The 18,888-nt window shown below is 46.9% G+C and overlaps 2 protein-coding genes and 1 pseudogene across 2 annotated transcripts in view; 1 reads left to right on the top strand and 2 right to left on the bottom strand.

Moving 5' to 3' along the window:
* The window catches only part of FGB (fibrinogen beta chain), a 142,436-nt gene extending 124,174 nt beyond the window's left edge, over positions 1 to 18,262 (bottom strand). Inside the window, exon 1 of the mRNA XM_069744098.1 lies at positions 18,204 to 18,262. Coding sequence (XP_069600199.1) covers positions 18,204 to 18,257 — 54 coding nt within the window. The 5' untranslated portion in view covers positions 18,258 to 18,262. The remainder of the gene's footprint in view (positions 1 to 18,203) is intronic.
* LOC138656824 (RNA-binding region-containing protein 3 pseudogene) lies at positions 2,879 to 18,293 on the bottom strand (annotated as a pseudogene).
* The window catches only part of PLRG1 (pleiotropic regulator 1), a 146,410-nt gene continuing 145,812 nt past the window's right edge, over positions 18,291 to 18,888 (top strand). The window contains exon 1 of the mRNA XM_069744101.1: positions 18,291 to 18,448. Coding sequence (XP_069600202.1) covers positions 18,419 to 18,448 — 30 coding nt within the window. The 5' untranslated portion in view covers positions 18,291 to 18,418. The remainder of the gene's footprint in view (positions 18,449 to 18,888) is intronic.

The raw sequence follows: 18,888 nt of genomic DNA, 5'->3' as shown, positions 1-18,888 counted from the left end.
ACTAACCACCCCAACCCCTGTAGGGACGAAATTGAATCGGATATACGTTGATGACATTGAGAAAGGGAATTCCCGACTATTAATAGGTCATCTAAATATGGTATTATGAGGGTGTCTTTTAACCTCAAATATGACATTACCTCTGACATTAGTTTTGTGAAAACTCTAGGGGCTATTGATAGTCCAAAGGGCATTGCTGTGTATTGATAATGCCGAACCTGACCTTTGATCATAACTGCCACCCGTAGGTATTGTTGATGCTCACTGAAGATTGGAAGATGATAATATGCATCTTTAAGGTCAAGAACTGCCATGAAGCAATGGGGAAACAGAAGCTTAATAGTTGACCGAATGGATTCCATTTTAAAAGTTTGGTTCTCTAAGAAGATGTTTAGTCTCTTAAGGTTAATTATTGTTCTATATGATCCGTCTGGTTTCGAAATCAAAAATAAAGGGGAATAAAATCCCCTTCCTCTTTGATGAAAGGGGACTTCCACCAGTACTCCTTTGGACAGGAGAGTTATTATTTCCTGTTCCAAGGCCTGTTGTTGTGATGGTGACCCCAAGGAAGTCAGAAAAAATGAGTCCGGGGGGACTTGGAGAAATCTTAAATTTTAGACCCGTAGTTATAAGGCTAGTTGCCCATGGATTTGAAGTTATTGCCAGCCATTGTGTAGAGAAGAAGGACAACCTACCACCAACGGGTAGATCTGTCCTAGCGGGGTTTATCCTCAGGTTTGAAAGGGCGTTTTCCGAAGAAGGCTCCTTTTTGCTTAAAGTCCTTATTATCCCAACAGTTCTGGTTTTTATTGTCCCATCTTCTGTTGAACATGGGCTTTCGGAACGCTCTCCCTGGCATGGCAGACCACATAACTTAGATTTCGTTTGTGGATCCCCTTTCCATCCTTTTAACCACAAGGCGCGGCGAGCCGCGTTGGTTAGACCTGTTGATTTGGCTGCTAATCAGATGGAATCATCCGAAGAGTCGGCCAAAAAGGCAGTAGCTCCTCTAATTAACGGAATAGAGGACATTAGTTTATTGCGGGAAAGACCACCTTTCATGCCCTCTTCAAGATCATTCAACCAGACCAGCATGGACCTAGCTGTGCATGTGGCCGAAATAGCCGGTCTGAGAGCTCCTGTACAGGATTGCCAAGCTCTTTTTAAAAGGGAATCAGCTTTCCGGTCAAGCGGGTCTTGCAAAGATCCTGTATCTTCAACAGGCAGTAAAGATCTTCTAGAAGTGGACGCCACAGCTGCATCTACTTTTGGGGCTTTTGACCATCTGGAAAAATCCTCGTCATTAAAGGGATAGCGACGTTTTGAGGAAGACGGCAACCCTTTTTGCCCCTGGCTTTCCCACTCCTTTCTGACTAATTCCTTTATCGCTGGAATAACAGGAAAAGAAGGTCTTTTTCTTTCGGACAAGCCCGCAAACATCACATCCTGTGGCGTTTTAAGGGTTTTAGTATCTTCCAAACCCATGGTGTTACGTACTGATTTCACTAAATTGTCAATGCTATCTGTAGGGAAGCATGAATCCTGCTCACTCTCCGAGGATATAACCTCTTGAGACCCGTCCGAATCCTTATCCTCAACCTCAGAGGATTGTTCAGATGTAGGAGAGCTATATTTCTTCCTACTTTCAGGAACTTTCTCCGAGCTTCGAAAGGCTCGTAATTCCTCTCTAATCATGCTACGTATATCTTCCGACCTTACTGACGACTCCTCACGTAAGGTGGATTCGATGCATAACTGGCACAGCTTTTTTAAATAGATATCCGGGAGCGGCTGAGAGCATAAGGCACATTGCTTATGTTTGGCTTTCCCTGTTCTTTTAGCCTAGTGAATTAGATAAAAGAGGGGAGTGTAATCAGCTTAAAATAGGGTAGACAAACACTCACCCCTGAAGCTGTCATCATAATACCGGCTGACGAGGAGGAGAAGGCACAGATGGAAGAACCGACTGGTCCGATCTCTTTTCCCTGGTGCTCTTGGAGGAAGATCTGCGGCTGCTGCTTGTCCGGCTTCGAGGAATAAAAGCGGTGACCTCAGCAGAAGGCAACGCTGTGTCCTGGGGAGACGCCATGATGGACGCCGGCAATCAGCGCCGGCATCCTCTTGTAATGGGGGCCGCCATCTTCTTCCTGCCGCACCCGGAAGTGGCCACTACATCCGGATTGCGGCTCTGCCGTGCGCGCCTCCATCCTATCCAGCGCGCAGGCGTCATCCTCCTTCAGCCTCACCCCGGAAGTTGTAACAACACTTCCGGGGGACAAACACTGGGCCATACGCTGCCTGTGTGCCACCGAAGATGGCGACACAGGTTCTTACCCCAGCGATCCGGACCCCGCAGGCGTGCTGGATGAAACTCTGTGAGCCAGGCGACTCCCCGATCCTGGCCTCACGGTACCTGCCAGCAGAGAGGGGAAGCTGTTATAGGACACCCGACGCTGCTTCCAGCTCTGGAGCCCTTGCCGTCCCTGTACAGGTAAACTGCGCAAGCGGCATCCAGGCTGGGTATCCTCTTCTCTCCAGGTGTCTCCCGTAGGAACAGGAAACCAACTGTGGGAGCGAGGGGGACCGCCTCTTTTATTCTCTCCATAGGGGTTTCCTGTTCCTAGGGGCGGATCCCCTCTCTCAAGTGGGTGCTGTCGTGGCGAAGAGAAAAAAAAAAGCACATGAACACACAATGATAGAATAACATTGGTCCAAATGCAATCTGATTTTTAATCGGATTACATTTTTTCATCACAATTGAGAATGAGCCCTCACATAATGGACGCAATAGGCCACACAGTTGTGACAGCAGATATTTCATTATATGTAGGTTTAGAGATGAGTCTGCATTCAGGGTCCACGCTCATAGTCATATCGGTTCTGTGTAAGCGCAGAGGGCTTTTATTTTCACAAACTACTACAGATATGACATGTAGGTTGATATCATTCTCAGCAAAAAACCACAATGATGTTTATTGCTAACAAAGTTCTAAATGTTTTATCTATTATTGTCTTTCATGCATATACTGCATATCATGTACAGGATTATGAAGGTCTGATTCCTAACATCAGGATTGCTTCAGGTTTACCTAGAAAATCTGCAAGGAAAAAACGTACAAAATCTGCAACATGTGCACACAGCCTAAGGGTATGTGCAGAAGGTGTGGAAATTACAGCGCTTTGGATGCAGTGCATGTTAGCTGCGTCCAAAGCGCTGACGTCTATTAGACGCAGGTGAATCTGCATGTGATCACTGAACCGTGTGGATTCACTGTGTCAATATATTCTATGGGTGAAATTTCTCCAGCGTCTAAGCAAGATAGACATGCTGCAGACTAGAAAGACGTGTCACATGTCCGTCTCTGCAGGTGATCTGCAGGCGTCGGTGCACGCATAGTGGGCATGTGATTAATTGAAATCCCACCCACTATGCTGAATTATGTTTATTTATACAATTCAACAACAACAACAAAAAAAAGGTATAAAATGTATGATGCAGAATATTTCTCACTGTTGTAGCCTTGGTCCAATGTCCTGCAACGTTCCCAAGAATATTTCACCTACACCACTATCTCTTGGTCCGTGTTTTAACAGCGTTAGGCTTTGGACGAGCCGATCGGGCAAATTGAATGACCATTGGTTTGTTGAAAAGTACATATCCATGGGTGTGTTTCAAGGCCTTTGCAGCAACATCTTCATTGGGAAAGCCTATAAATGCTTGTCCCTTCATCCGTCCTTCTGTCATAAGCAGAATATCAAACATGTTTGCTTCAGTGCCAGATGAAAAATCAATAAATTTCCCAAATATAAATTTCAGATCCTTTTCTGTAACTTGCTTTGATAAGTTTTTCACATAGAGTCTGCAATTTGGCTCTCCAGGATCATAGTTCTTAAACACAGAGAGCTTTCGCATTTCTTCTTTAGAAACCCTTCCCTTCTCCAGCTCCCTCCTGGAGATAAATTCCTTTAGCAAATCATCCTCCTTCTCATTCTCCTCCTCATCCTTGGGCTCAGTAGTTGGATAAATCTTTCCAAACCCAAAAACTTCTCCATCTCTCCCAGGCTCCACTTTGGGGCCCGAAAGATAAGCAGTGGCATCAGCGGCTGTGGTTATGTCAGCAGGAATGTGAATTTCCATTCTCTTTGACCAAATTGCACGTGACTGCTCAAAAACCTCAGAAGGCAACAAAGGTGCGTGGGGATGGCTGGGCTGCACTGCAGGAGCTGATAGTAGGTCCTTTATCTTCATCTTTTTCCGGGGACGAGATGGTTTTTTGATCCTTGGTCTCTTAGGCAGCAGATCTGCCAGCTCTTTCAGCCGAGCAGCCCTCTCTTTATCCTCCTCATCTCCACTTTCATATTCTGACTCTTCTCTGCTGGAAACCTCCATATCGTAATCATCATCCAACTCTGGCAGTGGAGGGTTCTCAGGGAGGTCAGGTGGAACTGGGGGGTATGGTGATGGCACTGTCAAAAGGTCCGCATACAAGGGAGGCTGTGCGGTCAGCATTCCAAAAGGGGCAGGCAAATTCATTTTATTCATTAAATGTAACACCTGGACATAGAACTTGGGAACACTTAACATGGCATGTGCAATGTTGGTCAATATGGTGCTTGTTGGAGGAGGATATAAATACTTAAGACTGGATCTTATGGGATAGACAAGTCCGTGATTTGGTGCAATGCCTCTCTCGATGGTCACTTGGTCTGGAAGTTTTGAGTCTTTACTTTCATCTGCTTTTTCTCCACTCTTCCTCTTCTCGGAATAGGCCGGCTGGTCAGGTAGGTGAAGGCAATCCTCCTTTGCATATTCTACAATAAGTGTATGGCCGAGGACTTTGAGCTGGTGAAGAATGGATAGCGCCTTTGCTGCCGCATAGTCGTTTGGATATGATGCAAAAGCCACATTCCTCAAAATCCCGCGCGTCCTCCCGGAACACAACCGAACGCTTTCCGCCCCGCTCTTCTCCAGCAGCTGTCTTTGCTCCTCCGGACTTAGTTCAGCAGGGAGATGCCGGACAAGCAGCGTTTTCCTGCCCACAGACTCCATTCTCGCATTACTGTAGGCCTCCTCACTGCCTGGTAGGATATACCTGTCCTGAAGATCACACATCATTCTTCACAGACCGATGATGAAGATGGGCATGGAATAACCTGGACGCAGACCTTTCGGCGGCTGGCACATAAAGGATTCGTCTTCCCTCCCTACTCTATCTGGCTCTAGGGGGGTGAGAGGGTAGGGGGATTCGTGGCATGGTCTGTCCTCTGGGGAACCACAAACAATCTTGATGTGGTAGGGCCTTGCCTCGTAGACCACAGATGATATGGTAGTGACAATTCTAGGTGGGAGATTAGAGTGACAATTCCACTGTCGCCCTCAAAAGTCGTATCTGAAAAAAAAATTAAAAAAAAGAAAAAGGAAAATCGTTAATAAAAAAACCCCCAAAACCTAAGTCAGAAACTGGGCTGGGTGGTCCAGACCCATGTCTGCCTCCTACTGACATTAAGCTAAAAAGGATTAGCTTCGTGCCAGTTGGTGGTGTAGCCTACTCTACAGGGAAATACCTAAAAACATTTTTTGCATAGCATAAGCAGCATACACTTTTTTTTTGTGTACCCCAATGAAGCATTAGCCCCCCCCCACATCAACCAGATGGCCATACAGCATAACCTCGCTCCCCCAGTCAGAAACCTCCACCCCACATTAACCAGCGGACCCCACAGGATAAATCCAAAGCCCACCGGACATTCCCTCCCCTCAAGCGTAAATCCAAAAATGACGCCCCCTGCCCCAACCATAAATCCCATCAGACACCCCCCCAAATCGAACGCCACCCCAGCTTAAACTCTCATCGGACGTCCAACCCCCACAAACCCCCATCGGACGTCCAACCCCCACAAACCCCCATCGGACGTCCAACCCCCACAAACCCCCATCGGACGTCCAAGCCCAACCGGACGCGGAACCCCCCACCCAGCACAAACCCCCAGATGCAGACCCCCCAACCAGCACAAACCCCCATCAGACGTGGACCCCCCCACCCAGCACAAACCCTCATCGGACGTGGACCCCCCCACACAGCCCCTTCGGACGTCCAACCCCCATCGGACGTCCAACCCCCCCACCCAGCACATACCCCCTTCGATGTCCACCCCCCACCCAGCTTAAACCCTCTTCAGCCCCCCCAAACCCAACCCATAAGCAGGTCACCCCTAATAAAAGGGATCCCCCAGTAAGCAGCAGGTCACCCCCCAATAAAAGGGTTCCATCCGTAAGCAGCAGGTCGTCCCCAAATCCCACTACGGGATCCCCCCCAATAGCCAGCAGCAGGTCGCCTCCCCACATTCCACGACAAGCAGGTCGCACCCCACAAGAAGGTCGCACCCCACAAGAAGGTCGCCCTCAAATCTCACCACAGGGGTCCCCCCCAATAGCCTGCAGCAGGTCACCCCTCACATGCAGGTCGCCTCCCCACATCCCACCACAAGCAGGTCACCCCCACATCCCACCTCCGGGGTCCCCCAATAGCTTGCAGCAGGTCTCCCCCCACATCCACCACAAGGGTCCCCCCCAATAGACAGCAGGTCACGCCCTCCCAAAACCCGACCACAAGCATGTCGCCCTCAAACCCCACCACCAGGGTCTCCCCAATAGCCAGCAGCAGGTCGCCCCCACTAAAAGGGGTCCACCCCGTAAGCAGCGCGTCACCTTTAAACCCCACCACAGGGGTCCCCCCCAATAGCCAGCAGGTCACCCCCAAACCCCACCACAGGGGCCCATCAATAGCCATCAGCAGGTCGCCCCCACTAAAAGGGGTCCCGCAACAAGCATGTCGCCTCCCCAAACCCAACCATAAGCAGGTCACCCTCACTAAAAGGGGTCCCCCGCACGCAGGTCGCCCCCAAATCACACCACAGGGGTCCCACCATAGGGGTCACCCCAATAGCAGGTCTCCCACCCCAAACAGGTCACCCCATAAGCAGCAGATCACCCCTAAATCCCACCACAGGGGTCCCCCCAATTGCCAGCAGCAGGTCACCCCCCCACAAACAGGTCGCCCCCCACTAAAATGGGTCACCCCCAATTGCATGCAGCAGGTCGCTCCCCTCACACAAGCAGGTCGCCTACCACAGGGGTCCACCACAACAGCCAGCAGCAGTCCCCACCCCCCACAAAATCCCACAATAGCCAGCAGCAGCAGGTCCCCCCAAAATCCCACCACAGGGGTCCCCCACAACAGCCAGTAGCAGCCCCCACCAAAATTCCACCACAGGGGTCCCCCCAAAATCCCACCACAGGGGTCCCCCACAACAGCCAGCTGCAGCAGTCCCCCCAAAAATCCCACCACAAGGGTCCCCCACAACAGCCAGCAGGTCCCCCAAATCACACCACAAGGGTCCCCCACAATAGCCAGCAGCAGCGGAGCCCCCCAAAATCCCACCACATGGGTCTCCCACAAAAGCCAGCAGCAGGCCCCCCAAAATCCCAGCACAACGGTCCCCCACAATAGCCAGCATCAGGTGCTCCCCCAAATCCCACCACAGGGGTCCCCCACAACAGCCAGTAGCAGCCCCCACCTAAATTCCACCACAGGGGTTCCCCCCAAAATCCCACCACAGGGGTCCCCCACAACAGCCAGCTGCAGCAGTCCCCCGCAAAAATCCCACCACAGGGGTCCCCCACAACAGCCAGCAGCAGGTCCCCCAAATCACACCACAAGGGTCCCCCACAATAGCCAGCAGCAGCGGAGACCCCCAAAATCCCATCGCAGGGGTCCCCCACAATAGCCAGCAGCAGTGGAGCCCCCCAAAATCCCACCGCAGGGGTCCCCCACAATATAGCCAGCAGCAGCGGAGCCCCCAAAATCCCACCGCAGGGGACCCCCACAATAGCCAGCAACAGCATTGCCCCCCCCAATAAAGCCCACCACGGGGGTCCCCCACAGCAGCCCCAAAAAGCCCACTACAGCGGTCCCCCCACAGCAGCCAGCAGGAGCGGTGCCCCTCCAAAAAGCCCACCACAGGGGTCCCCCACAGGAGCCAGCAGCAGCGGTGCCCCCCCAAAAAGCCCACCACAGGGGTCCCCCACAGCAGGTGCATACTAAAACCCTATGTGCCAAATTAACCTATACCTATGGTAGATATTTTAGTCGTATTCATATATACCTTTGCCTATTCTGCTACAGATGGATCTGGATAAGTTGGAAACTTGGGCTGAAAGGTGGCAGATGAGGTTTAACAATGATAAATGTAAGGTTATACACATGGGAAGAGGGAATCAATATCACCATTACACACTGAACGGGAAACCACTGGGTAAATCTGACAGGGAGAAGGACTTGGGGATCCTAGTTAATGATAAACTTACCTGGAGCAGCCAGTGCCAGGCAGCAGCTGCCAAGGCAAACAGGATCATGGGGTGCATTAAAAGAGGTCTGGATACACATGATGAGAGCATTATACTGCCTCTGTACAAATCCCTAGTTAGACCGCACATGGAGTACTGTGTCCAGTTTTGGGCACCGGTGCTCAGGAAGGATATAATGGAACTAGAGAGAGTACAAAGGAGGGCAACAAAATTAATAAAGGGGATGGGAGAACTACAATACCCAGATAGATTAGCGAAATTAGGATTATTTAGTCTAGAAAAAAGACGACTGAGGGGCGATCTAATAACCATGTATAAGTATATAAGGGGACAATACAAATATCTCGCTGAGGATCTGTTTATACCAAGGAAGGTGACGGGCACAAGGGGGCATTCTTTGCGTCTGGAGGAGAGAAGGTTTTTCCACCAACATAGAAGAGGATTCTTTACTGTTAGGGCAGTGAGAATCTGGAATGGCTTGCCTGAGGAGGTGGTGATGGCGAACTCAGTCGAGGGGTTCAAGAGAGGCCTGGATGTCTTCCTGGAGCAGAACAATATTGTATCATACAATTATTAGGTTCTGTAGAAGGACGTAGATCTGGGTATTTATTATGATGGAATATAGGCTGAACTGGATGGACAAATGTCTTTTTTCGGCCTTACTAACTATGTTACTATGTTATTTTAGATTTTTTTTACCGTTTCATTTTCTTAATTTAGTTTTCCTTTCCACTTCACTCCATTTGAAGCAGAGTAACCAATTTATTTACATATGTATTTATTTGACATAAAGTTGCAATACATGAATGTAGGGGTTAAATTTTTTTTGGAAACGGAATAACGGTTTTAAGCTCCGTTTTTTTTATTGGAATTAGTTCATATTAGTACAACAACGTTATCTTCCAAGTTTCATTAGGATCTTTTTAGGGATTTAGTCTTTATGTGCCATATTCTGCCATACAGCCGGGACCAGCTGCTTGGAAAGAATCACCAAACCAGGGATTCAAGCTTGAGGAGGCTAATTTGCATATTCCAGGTGCCTTCTGGGAAAAGCGAAGAGTCTCCCTAAGCTAGAAGATCGTTGGGTACAGCCGGGACCAGCTGCTTGGAAGGAATCACCAAACCGCACGCCTTACGGCGCGCGAATTTTTGCCTGTAGGACATTATTGCAAGAGAGCTTGGCTGAGTAGATTACACAAGAAGGAAAACACACAGCAAGTCAGCAGGATCTAGGAGCAACATGGCAGATGTGACAACCTACATGGTGAGCTGCAGCATGTGCTACATGTTCACAGATCGACCAGAAGAAGAATTAAATTTCACCTGTCAGAAGTGTAGACTAGTGGCCCTTTTAGAAGAAAAGGTGCGGGGTCTGGAAGAAAGAATAGCAACTTTGAAACTCATCAAAGAGAATGAAGACTTTCTAGACAGAACAGAAGCATCTCTACTGGTCACAGAAGGTGAAAAAAGTGTCAGAGAACCTCCAAAAGCAGATGAGTGGAAGCATGTGACCAAAAGAAGCAAGAAGACCATGGAGAAATCACCAACCACACAACTGAAGAACCGATATCAAATCTTTGTAGAGGATGAAGATGGCACACCTAAGGATGAAGCAATACCAGCAAGCAAAAAAGAAAAGGGTACACAGCAACAAATGACAGCAAAAAGTACAGCCAAGAAGCAACGAAGAGTGGTGGTGGTGGGAGACTCACTACTGAGAGGCACAGAAGCAGCCATCTGCAGACCGGACATAACTGCAAGAGAAGTATGCTGCCTTCCAGGTGCGATGATCAAGGATGTGACCGATAGGATACCAAAGCTCTTCAACTCCAAGGACGTCCACCCATTTCTTCTGATAAATGTTGGCACCAATGACACGGCAAGGAAGGACCTACCGACAATCTGCAAAGACTTTGAAGAGTTGGGGAAGAAAGTAAAGGAACTGGATGCACAGGTAGTTTTTTCTTCTATCCTTCCAGTAGACGGGCATGGCACCAGGAGATGGAACAGGATCCTTGATGCAAACAACTGGCTAAGACGATGGTGCAGACAACAAGGATTCGGATTCCTGGACCACGGTGTGAATTACTTGTACGATGGACTCCTCGCCAGAGACGGACTACACCTCAACAAACCTGGGAAACACACATTCGCCAGAAGACTCGCTACACTCATCAGGAGGGCGTTAAACTAGAAGAAGAGGGGACGGGAAGAAAAACATTAGACTTGAACAAAGAAGATCCAGGAAAACATACTCAGAAGGGAGGTAAGAACATTTCTAAAACAATCCACAGCGAGGAGATTGGAACAAAACAAAATCCTCTAAACTGCATGCTCGCAAACGCCAGAAGCCTGACAAACAAGATGGAAGAACTAGAAGCAGAAATATCTACAGGTAACTTTGACATAGTGGGAATAACCGAGACATGGTTAGATGAAAGCTATGACTGGGCAGTTAACTTACAAGGTTACAGTCTGTTTAGAAAGGATCGTAAAAATCGGAGAGGAGGAGGGGTTTGTCTCTATGTAAAGTCTTGTCTAAAGTCCACTTTAAGGGAGGATATTAGCGAAGGAAATGAGGATGTCGAGTCCATATGGGTCGAAATTCATGGAGGGAAAAATGGTAACAAAATTCTCATTGGGGTCTGTTACAAACCCCCAAATATAACAGAAACCATGGAAAGTCTACTTCTAAAGCAGATAGATGAAGCTGCAACCCATAATGAGGTCCTGGTTATGGGGGACTTTAACTACCCGGATATTAACTGGGAAACAGAAACCTGTGAAACCCATAAAGGCAACAGGTTTCTGCTAATAACCAAGAAAAATTATCTTTCACAATTGGTGCAGAATCCAACCAGAGGAGCAGCACTTTTAGACCTAATACTATCTAATAGACCTGACAGAATAACAAATCTGCAGGTGGTCGGGCATCTAGGAAATAGCGACCACAATATTGTACAGTTTCACCTGTCTTTCACTAGGGGGACTTGTCAGGGAGTCACAAAAACACTGAACTTTAGGAAGGCAAAGTTTGACCAGCTTAGAGATGCCCTTAATCTGGTAGACTGGGACAATATCCTCAGAAATAAGAATACAGATAATAAATGGGAAATGTTTAAGAACATCCTAAATAGGCAGTGTAAGCGGTTTATACCTTGTGGGAATAAAAGGACTAGAAATAGGAAAAACCCAATGTGGCTAAACAAAGTAGTAAGACAGGCAATTAACAGTAAAAAGAAAGCATTTGCACTACTAAAGCAGGATGGCACCATTGAAGCTCTAAAAAACTATAGGGAGAAAAATACTTTATCTAAAAAACTAATTAAAGCTGCCAAAAAGGAAACAGAGAAGACCATTGCTAAGGAGAGTAAAACTAATCCCAAACTGTTCTTCAACTATATCAATAGTAAAAGAATAAAAACTGAAAATGTAGGCCCCTTAAAAAATAGTGAGGAAAGAATGGTTGTAGATGACGAGGAAAAAGCTAACATATTAAACACCTTCTTCTCCACGGTATTCACGGTGGAAAATGAAATGCTAGGTGAAATCCCAAGAAACAATGAAAACCCTATATTAAGGGTCACCAATCTAACCCAAGAAGAGGTGCGAAACCGGCTAAATAAGATTAAAATAGATAAATCTCCGGGTCCGGATGGCATACACCCACGAGTACTAAGAGAACTAAGTAATGTAATAGATAAACCATTATTTCTTATTTTTAGGGACTCTATAGCGACAGGATCTGTTCCGCAGGACTGGCGCATAGCAAATGTGGTGCCAATATTCAAAAAGGGCTCTAAAAGTGAACCTGGAAATTATAGGCCAGTAAGTCTAACCTCTATTGTTGGTAAAATATTTGAAGGGTTTCTGAGGGATGTTATTCTGGATTATCTCAATGAAAATAACTGTTTAACTCCATATCAGCATGGGTTTATGAGAAATCGCTCCTGTCAAACCAATCTAATCAGTTTTTATGAAGAGGTAAGCTATAGGCTGGACCACGGTGAGTCATTGGACGTGGTATATCTCGATTTTTCCAAAGCGTTTGATACCGTGCCGCACAAGAGGTTGGTACACAAAATGAGAATGCTTGGTCTGGGGGAAATTGTGTGTAAATGGGTTAGTAACTGGCTTAGTGATAGAAAGCAGAGGGTGGTTATAAATGGTATAGTCTCTAACTGGGTCGCTGTGACCAGTGGGGTACCGCAGGGGTCAGTATTGGGACCTGTTCTCTTCAACATATTCATTAATGATCTGGTAGAAGGTTTACACAGTAAAATATCGATATTTGCAGATGATACAAAACTATGTAAAGCAGTTAATACAAGAGAAGATAGTATTCTGCTACAGATGGATCTGGATAAGTTGGAAACTTGGGCTGAAAGGTGGCAGATGAGGTTTAACAATGATAAATGTAAGGTTATACACATGGGAAGAAGGAATCAATGTCACCATTACACACTGAATGGGAAACCACTGGGTAAATCTGACAGGGAGAAGGACTTGGGGATCCTAGTTAATGATAAACTTACCTGGAGCAGCCAGTGCCAGGCAGCAGCTGCCAAGGCAAACAGGATCATGGGGTGCATTAAAAGAGGTCTGGATACACATGATGAGAGCATTATACTGCCTCTGTACAAATCCCTAGTTAGACCGCACATGGAGTACTGTGTCCAGTTTTGGGCACCGGTGCTCAGGAAGGATATAATGGAACTAGAGAGAGTACAAAGGAGGGCAACAAAATTAATAAAGGGGATGGGAGAACTACAATACCCAGATAGATTAGCGAAATTAGGATTATTTAGTCTAGAAAAAAGAAGACTAAGAGGCGATCTAATAACCATGTATAAGTATATAAGGGGACAATACAAATATCTCGCTGAGGATCTGTTTATACCAAGGAAGGTGACGGGCACAAGGGGGCATTCTTTGCGTCTGGAGGAGAGAAGGTTTTTCCACCAACATAGAAGAGGATTCTTTACTGTTAGGGCAGTGAGAATCTGGAATTGCTTGCCTGAGGAGGTGGTGATGGCGAACTCAGTCGAGGGGTTCAAGAGAGGCCTGGATGTCTTCCTGGAGCAGAACAATATTGTATCATACAATTAGGTTCTGTAGAAGGACGTAGATCTGGGGATTTATGATGATGGAATATAGGCTGAACTGGATGGACAAATGTCTTTTTTCGGCCTTACTAACTATGTTACTATACCTATGCCTAGTGTGTTATCATGGTTGGAAACGGAATAACGGTTTTAAGCTCCGTTTTTTTTTATTGGAATATGTTCATATTAGTACAACAAGGTTATCTTCCAAGTTTCATTAAGATCTTTTAAGGGAATCAGTCTTTATGTGTAAGGTGAATATAAAAATGGCTAGTTTGAGTCCATTTTGTAATATATTGAACGTATACAGACTATTACAGAGCAGCATGTCTTGTCATACAGTTACAGACAGACAATGCTCATTGTAACACAATCTTGAGAGCTTTTTATTTATTGTCTGAAGACCTTTGAGTTTACAAACAGTTTTAACTTAGTTTGTTATTGTAAAACAAGTCATTTTGAGGGGTCTATGTGATAGAAAATACCCAAGTGTGACACCATTCTAAAAACTGCACCCCTCAAGGTGCTCAAAACCACATTCAAGAAGTTTATTGACTCTTCAGGTGTTTCACAGGAATTTTTTGAATGTTTAAATAAAAATGAACATTTAACTTTTTTTCACAAAATTTATTTAAGCTCCAATTTGTTTTATTTTACCAAGGGTGACAGGAGAAAATGGACCCCAAAAGTTGTTGTATAATTTGTCTTGAGTACAACGATACCCCATATGTGTGGGTAAACCACTGTTTGGGCGCATGGCAGAGCTCGGAAGCGAAGGAGCGCCGTCTGACTTTTCAATGCAAATTTGACAGGAATTGAGATGGGACGCCATGTTGCGTTTGGAGAGCCCCTGATGTGCCTAAACATTGAAACCCCCCACAAGTGACACCATTTTGGAAAGTAGACCCCCTAAGGAACTTATCTAGATGTGTGGTGAGCACTTTGACCCACCAAGTGCTTTACAGAAGTTTATAATGCAGAACCGTAAAAATAAAAAAATCATATTTTTACACAAAAATGATGTTTTCACCCCCAATTTTGTATTTTTCCAAGGGGAAGAGAAGAAATTGGACACTAAAAGTTGTTGTACAATTTGTCCTGAGTACGCTGATACCCCATATGTGGGGGTAAACCACTGTTTGGGTGCATGGCAGAGCTCGGAAGGGAAGGAGTGCCATTTGACTTTTCAATGCAAAATTTACTGGAATTGAGATGGGACGCCATGTTGCGTTTAGAGAGCCACTGATGTGCCTAAACATTGAAACCCCCCACAAGTGACACCATTGTGGAAAGTAGACCCCCTAAGGAACTTATCTAGATGTGTGGTGAGCACTTTGACCCACCTAGGGCTTCACAGAAGTTTATAATGCAGAGCCGTAAAAAAAAAAAAAAAAAAAAATTTCCCACAAAAATTATTTTTTAGCCCCCAGTTTTGTATTTTTCCAAGGGTAACAGTTTAAATTGGACCCTAAAAGTTGTTGTCCAATTTGTCCTGAGTACGCTGATACCCAATATGTGGGGGGGAACCACCGTTTGAGCGCATGGCAGAGCTCGGAAGGGAAGGAGCATTTGGAATGCAGACTTAGATGGATTGGTCTGCAGGCGTCACATTGCGTTTGCAGAGCCCCTAATGTACCTAAACAGTAGAAACCCCCCAACAAGTGACCCCATATTGGAAACTAGACCCCCCAAGAAACTTATCTAGATTTTTTGTGAAAACTTTGAACCCCCAAGTGTTTCATTACAGTTTATAATGCAGAGCCGTGAAAATTAAAAAAAAAAAAAAAATTTCCAGAGAGAACCAGAGAAATTGGACGCCAAAAGTTGTTGTCCAATTTGTCCTGAGTACGCTGATACCCCATATGTTGGGGTAAACCCCTGTTTGGGCGCACAGGAGAGCTCGGAAGGGAAGGAGCACTGTTTTACTTTTTCAATGCAGAATTGGCTGGAATTGAGATCGGACGCCATGTCGCGTTTGGAGAGCCCTTGATGTGCCTAAACAGCGGAAACCCCCCAATTCTAACTGAAACCCTAATCCAAACACACCCTTAACCCCAATTCCAACGGTAACCCTAACCACACCTCTAACCCAGACACACCCCTAACCCTAATCCCAACCCTATTCCCAACCGTAAATGTAGCCCCAAGCCTAACCCTAGCCCCAACCCTAACGGGAAAATAGAAATAAATACATTTTTTTAATTTTTCCCTAACTAAGGGGGTGATGAAGGGGGGTTTGATTTACTTTTATAGCGGGTTTTTTAGCGGATTTTTATGATTGGCAGCCGTCACACACTGAAAGACGCTTTTTATTGCAAAAACTATTTTTTGTGTTACCACATTTTGAGAGCTATAATTTTTCCATATTTGGGTCCACAGAGTCATGTGAAGTCTTGTTTTTTGCGGGACGAGTTGACGTTGTTATTGGTAACATTTTCGGGTACGTGACATTTTTTTATTCCGATTTTTGTGAGGCAGAATGACGAAAAACCAGCTATTCATGAATTTCTTTTGGGGGAGGCGTTTATACCGTTCTGCGTTTAGTAAAATTGATAAAGCAGTTTTATTCTTCGGGTCAGTACGATTACAGCGATACCTCATGTATATCATTTTTTTATGTTTTGGCGCTTTTATACGATAAAAACTATTTTATAGAAAAAATAATTATTTTTGCACCGCTTTATTCTGAGGACTATAACTTTTTTATTTTTTCGCTGATGATGCTGTATGGCGGCTCATTTTTTGCGAAACAAGATGATGTTTTCAGCGGCACCAAGGTTATTTATATCTGTCTTTTTGATCGCGTGTTATTCCACTTTTTGTTTGGCGGTATGAGAATAAAGCGTTTTTTTTGCCTCGTTTTTTTTTTTTACGGTGTTCACTGAAGGGGTTAACTAGTGATAGTTTTATAGGTAGGGTCGTCACGGACGAGGCGATACTAAATATGTGTACTTTTATTGTTTTTTTTTTATTTAAAGAAATGTATTTATAGGAATTTTTTTTGAGGGGGGAATTTTAAAAAATTTTTTTTTTATACATGTGAATATTTCTTTTTTTTTTTACACTATAACATTGCCCCGGGAGGGCAACATGTTATAGTGTAAGATCGCTGATCTGACACTTTGCTGTGCACTGTGTCAGATCAGCGATCTGACATGCACTTCTCCTGGCTTCCCGGTGCCTGCTCTGAGCAGGCGCAGTAAAGCCACCTCTCTGCAGGACTCGGATGCCGCGGCCATCTTGGATCCGAGCCTGCAAGGAGGAGGAGGAGGCAAGAGACCCTCGCAACAACGCGATCACATCGCATTTCTCAGAGGGTCTCAGGGAAGGCCGCAGGGAGCCCCCTCCCTGCGCGATGCTTCCTTATACCGCCGGCATAGCGCGATCATGTTTGATCGCGGTGTGCCGGGGGCAGTCCGTGACCGCTCCTGGCACATAGTGCTGGATGTCAGCTGCGATGGTCACCTGACCCGTGAGCGCGGCCGATCACATATGACGTACTATCCCGTCGGTGGTCATACGGGCCCACCCCACCTCGAGGGGATAGTACGTCATATGTCAGAAAGGGGTAAAACTGTTATTCGTAATACTTGCCAAAGTGATGATGGGAGAGCCTGGTGTTGCAGCTTGACTTAAGTAAGGCTAGTTTAACACAAGCGTTTTTATGATCTGCGGAGGGCTGCGGACTTCCACCGTGAAGCCCCGCCCTCAGCCGCACCTCCGCTGCTATCTCCGCCTACTTCTGCATGCGGCCTGCGTACCTATCTTTTTAACATTAGGTACGCAGGTCGTGCGGCTGTATGCGGATGCTTCCGCATGCGTCGTTTTGACGATACGGCAACCAGCGTAGGACGCAGCTGGTAGCAAAAAATTTTTTCGCCGCATCGTCAAAACGACGCATGCGGAAGCATCGGCATACAGCCGCACGACCTGCGTACCTAATGTTAAAAAGATAGGTACGCAGGCCGCATGCAGAAGTAGGCGGAGATAGCAGCGGAGGTGCGGCTGAGGGCGGGGCTTCACAGAGGAAGTCCGCAGCCCTCCGCAGATCATAAAAACGCTAATAATATTTATTTTTATATAGCGCTAAGATATTCCGCAGCGCTTTACAGTTTGCACACATTATCATCACTGTCCCCGATGGGGCTCACAATCTAGAATCCCTATCAGTATGTCTTTGGAATGTGGGAGGAAACCGGAGTACCCGGAGGAAACCCACGCAAACACAGAGAGAACATACAAACTCCTTGCAGATGTTGTCCTGGGTGGGATTAGAACCCAGGACTCCAGCGCTGCAATGCTAACCACTGCGCCACCGTGCTGCTAATGTGAAACTAGCCTTAGCTATGCCCCAGCTAGCATGTCCACTTACTCTGTGTGAGAGGAGGGTTTATAAACTAGCTCACGGCAGACAATATTAACATTAACTACTAACCTTATCTCACTCTCAAAACATCCCCCTCCCTCTCTCAGTTCATGAACACAGAGAAGGGAGTTGTAACTGTAAAAAATCTACCACAGGCATAGAGAAATATGACACATAGGGTTTTAGTATTTTCCCCCACAGCAGCCCCCAAAAGCCCACCACAGAGATCCCCCACAGCAGCAGCAGTGCCCCCCCAAAAAGACCACCACAGGGGTCCCCCACACAGACAAGCAGGTCGCCCACCACAGGGGTCCCCCCAATAGCGAGCAGCAAGTAGCATTTTTTTCACCCTGAAACCACTAACCTCCATACGCCATGGCGTCCACAAGCCATCATGCTGCTTTGCTTTGCCGCCCATGATGTGAGCTCAGAACACGCCCCCTCCCGATAGGACACGCCCCCGGAAGTGACGTCACACCTGGCAGGCGGCAGAGCCCATCCACTCTAGCATTTACCGTCAGGTTTGTGTTGGAGGAGCGGAGCGGTTTCCCATCCGAGCGCTCGTGGCCGCCAGGCGGGATGTCTCAGCGGGAATGGGGCGGAGTGCCGGTAAGTGCATAGAGGAGGCCTGTGTGTGCGGAGCGGCCTGCGCCTCCATGCTGGCAGTAACGTGTCCCCCTGTGGTGGCCCGGGGGTCAGGGCTGCAGCCCCGGGAGGACGGGTCACATTTCCTACAGGAGCCCGAGCTGTGACTTATCAGTCAGTATGAGGCGGCCCCCGCCCGGGGCGCATGTCTCACCTCTGCCCCTCGCCATGGTATGTGGCAGCCTCTGTGCTGGGAGACTGCTGAGGGCATCTGATGGCAGCGGGCACGTTGGTTCTCATCTCCTGGAACATAGACCCACTGCGGCTCATCTCTCATTAGAGGGGACATCCTTGTGGCATGCCTATGCCTACCGCACTACTGTGATGTGTGGAGTTTCCAGAGAACCCTGATAACTGATCTTTGTGCCCCCGTTCTCTGCCAGTGCTGTGGTCACTAACACACC

This window comes from Ranitomeya imitator, chromosome 1 (assembly GCF_032444005.1).
Source record: "Ranitomeya imitator isolate aRanImi1 chromosome 1, aRanImi1.pri, whole genome shotgun sequence".
Taxonomy (NCBI): domain Eukaryota; kingdom Metazoa; phylum Chordata; class Amphibia; order Anura; family Dendrobatidae; genus Ranitomeya; species Ranitomeya imitator.
This window is presented reverse-complemented; position numbering and strand designations above follow the sequence as displayed.